Raw genomic sequence first — 3,752 nt, 5'->3', positions numbered from 1 at the left:
TGTAAGGCCACGGCACTCTGCCCAGGGGGACAGCTTGAGGCTCTGTCTCAAAAAAAAAAAAAAAATCAGTTTTATGGGGCAGCGCTTGTGGCTCAAAGGAGTAGGGTGTTGGCCCCATATACCGGAGGTGGAAGGTTCAAACCCAGCCCCATATGGGCTTGGCACCTATAGCACAGTGGCTACATACAGTGCCAGCCACATAAACCAAGGCTGGTGGGCTTGAACCCAGCCCAGGCCAGCTAAACAACAATGACAACCGTAACAAAAAATGGCTGAGCATTGTGGCAGGCACCTGTAGTCCTACCTACTTGGGAGGCTGAGGAAGGAGAATCACTTAAGCCCAAAAGTTTGAGGTTGCTGTGAACTGTGATGCCACGGCAGTCTACCAAGGGTGACATAGTGAGACTCTGTCTCAAAAAAAAAAAAAAGAAACTGGGACAGTGAGATCACATGCTCTTGGGAGCAAAGAAACAAAGCAAATCTCCCAAACCAGGCTATGACTCTTCTGAGAAGCTTATGAAATCCAAAGCTCATGACAAAAAACATTGCCATAGTCAAAAGAACAACCACTTTACCAACACTCTTGAGAGTCAAAGCAGAAGGTAGGCCTTTCTTTCGCCTCAGTCTGTGAAAGGGGCCCACTGAGATAGACCTCAGCTGAAGACTAAGCTTACAAGGACTTGAGTCACTGTGCTCTGCAAGATGCCCAGAGAGCCAGATTTCTATCCATCACCCCTAAATGGCCCATTTCTCCCTATAGACATAACCAGGGACCAAGGCCCACATCCTTCCACATCTGCTCTAGGCAGGGACTCTGCACACTAAGATTTGCTTATCTGTTCTGCACCAGCCCCAGCGAGGCTGCTACCTTCTGGTCTGTCAGAGAGTACATGTTGCCAATAATCTGGGCTGCCATCTTCCGCGTATCGGTGGAACGGTCCTGGAAGGCTCTCTGGACGATGGGCATGATGAGGGCCAGGGATGGGGCATCAATGAAATGGACAAATTTGGTGTCCAGCAGGGTCTGCAAACACTTCTGGGTCTTCCTAGAGGGGTCCGTCAAAGCATCCAGCAGGACTGGGGCAATAGCTGCATGTCCAAACAGGAAAAGGCTGGTTTGTACAAGCTCCAAAGAGTGAGAAAGCCCCAGGGTCCCCAGAACTGGAGTGAACTAGGGAAAAGAGCTGGGGTAACTTCTCCCTGAAGCCCCACTGTCATGAGCTGGGGAAGCAAGACTGTCTACAAAAATCAATCCTTATTTCACTAGCAGGAAGTAGAGGTTGATATGTGGAGGAAGCAGTTGTTACCCCTTTGCATTGATAAGCTGTAATTTGGCAAGGCGCCTCTGGTCTGGTTTCCATGGGTAAGCTGCAGCCACAGTGCTGAGCTGCCCCAGGATTGCTTCTTGGGCACTATGAACCTAACCTTGGAACTAGTAACCCACAAATACAAATCGTTTTGAGAAAAAACAGTTTTGAGACATCAAAGGCCCCTAAACTAGTAGTAAGAGTGAAGCACACAGTACTTTCAGCAGCTGGCCAGGAACAATGGCTCACAACTATAATCCTAGCACTCTGGGAGGCCAAGGAAAGAGGATCACTTGAGGGCAGCACCTGTGGTTAAAAGGAGTACGGTGCCAGCCCCATATGCCGGAGGTGTCAGATTCAAACCCAGCCCCACCCAAAAAAAAAAGAGGATCACTTGAGCTCAGGAGTTTGATATCAGCCTGAGCAAGAGGAAGACTCTCTCCCCCAAAAGAGGAAAAAGACTAGGCGCCTACAGCTCAGCGGCTAGGGCACCAGCCACATACACCAGAGCTGGCAGGTTCAAACCCAGCCCTGGGCTGCCAAACAACAACTACAACAAAAAAATAGCGGGGCATTGTGGTGGGCGCCTGTAGTCCCAGCTACTTGGGAGGCTGAGGCAAGAGAATTGCTTAAGCCCAAAGAGTTTGAGGTTGCTGTGAGCTATGATGCCACAGCACTCTACTGAGGGCGAAATAGTAAGACTGTCTCAAAAAAGAAAAGGTAGGGGAATTAGCTGGGTGTGGTGGTGGGTGATGTATGCCTATAGTCATAGCTACTCAGGAGGCTGAGGCAGAAGGATCACTTGAGCCCAGGAGTTTGAGGTTGCTGTGAGCTATTTTAACACTACTGCAACTCTAGTCTGAGGAAGAGTGAGACCCTTTCTCCAAAAACCGAACAAACAAAAAGAATGAGAGTGAAGCATACAGTACGAAGAGCTATTAAGATCAGACAAAATAGGCTCTCAAAAACTCTGCATAAATACCCTTGCAAAAGAAATTCCCAGAGGAATACCTGGTTATCATTTCCTTTCCACTGCCCAGACAGTGTAACTCCTATAAAGACTCATGTTGTCTGTAGTGCCAGCTACTTAGGAGGCTGAGGCAAGAGAATCGTTTAAGCCCAAGAGTTTGAGGTTGCTATGAACTGTGACACCACAGCACTCTACCGAGGGAGACAAAGTGAGACTCTGTCTCAAAAAATAAATGAATAAAATAAATAAATAAAAACTTTTACACAAATGTTCATAGCACTATCATTCTTAATTGTCTAAAAGTGGAAACAATCCTAATGTTCATCAACAAATGCACAGATACACAAACTATTATATAGAGTATTACTCTATCATGTAATGGCATGCTGCAATGTGGATGAGCCTCCAAAACACTATGCTAAGTGAAGGAAGCCAGCCACAAAAGGTTTACATATATATTACAAGACTCTATTTATATGAAATGTCTGGAAAGGGCAAACCCACATAGAAAGAAAGTAGACTGGGTGGCGCCTATGGCTGCGTGAGTAGGGCGCTGGCCCCGTATACTGAGGGTGGTGGGTTCAAACCCGGCCCAGCTAAACTGCAAGAATAAATAGCCAGGCGTTGTGGCGGGCATCTGTAGTCCCAGCTACTCGGGAGGCTGAGGCAAGAGAATGGCCTAAGCCCAGGAGCTGGAGGTTGCTGTGAGCTGTGACACTATGGCTGTGTCACCAAGGGTGACAAAGTGAGAAGAAAGATTAATAGCTTTCATGGGCTGGGGATAGAGGAGAAATGATGAGTGAATGCTAAAGGGTGAGGGATTTATTTCTGGGGTGATAAAATGCCCTGGAACTAGATAGTAATAATATTTATACAATTTTGTGAATATACTAAAAAATCACTGAATTGTACACTTTAAAGGAATTTTATAGTATGCACATCCCATTGAAAAAATATATACATGTATATATCTCCCCAAATCCATGCTAGACTCCAAAATAAAGGCATTTCCACTCATTTGATAGATATGAGACAATTCTGGGCCTTAGAAATCTGCAGGGCTATTGAGTATTGTCAAAGTTGAAGCCACATAAGCAGAGAGTAGAATGGCAATTTTATACCATTTTTACAGAGATGTACAAAGGCCTGGGGAGCAGGTGTGAGGGTGAGTGGCAGGTAGCAGGGGGTGGATGGAGAGGCATTGGTAAAAGGGTACAAAGTTCCAGTTAGGCAGGATAAGTATGTCCTAGAGATTCACTGTCCAGCAGAAAAAACTACAATTAAGAATACTGTATCACATGCTTCAAATTTGCAAAGAAAATAAATCTTGGGCAGTGCCCAGGTGTTGTGGTGGGCACCTGTAGTCCCAGCTACTCAGGAGGCTGAGACAAGAGAATCACCTAAGCCCAGGATTCGGAGGTTGCTGTGAGCTGTGACTCCACAGCACTCTACTGAGGGCAATAAAGTAAGACTCT

General features: G+C 46.3%; 1 protein-coding gene across 1 annotated transcript in view; it reads right to left on the bottom strand.

The window, feature by feature from the left end:
* Positions 1 to 3,752, bottom strand: part of GCN1 (GCN1, eIF2 alpha kinase activator homolog) — a 76,427-nt gene that overhangs the window by 22,913 nt on the left and 49,762 nt on the right. Inside the window, exon 36 of the mRNA XM_012805204.1 lies at positions 869 to 1,089. Coding sequence (XP_012660658.1) covers positions 869 to 1,089 — 221 coding nt within the window. The remainder of the gene's footprint in view (positions 1 to 868; positions 1,090 to 3,752) is intronic.

Source organism: Otolemur garnettii, unplaced genomic scaffold (genome assembly GCF_000181295.1).
Source record: "Otolemur garnettii isolate 467f Iridium unplaced genomic scaffold, OtoGar3 scaffold00038, whole genome shotgun sequence".
NCBI lineage: Eukaryota > Metazoa > Chordata > Mammalia > Primates > Galagidae > Otolemur > Otolemur garnettii.
This window is presented reverse-complemented; position numbering and strand designations above follow the sequence as displayed.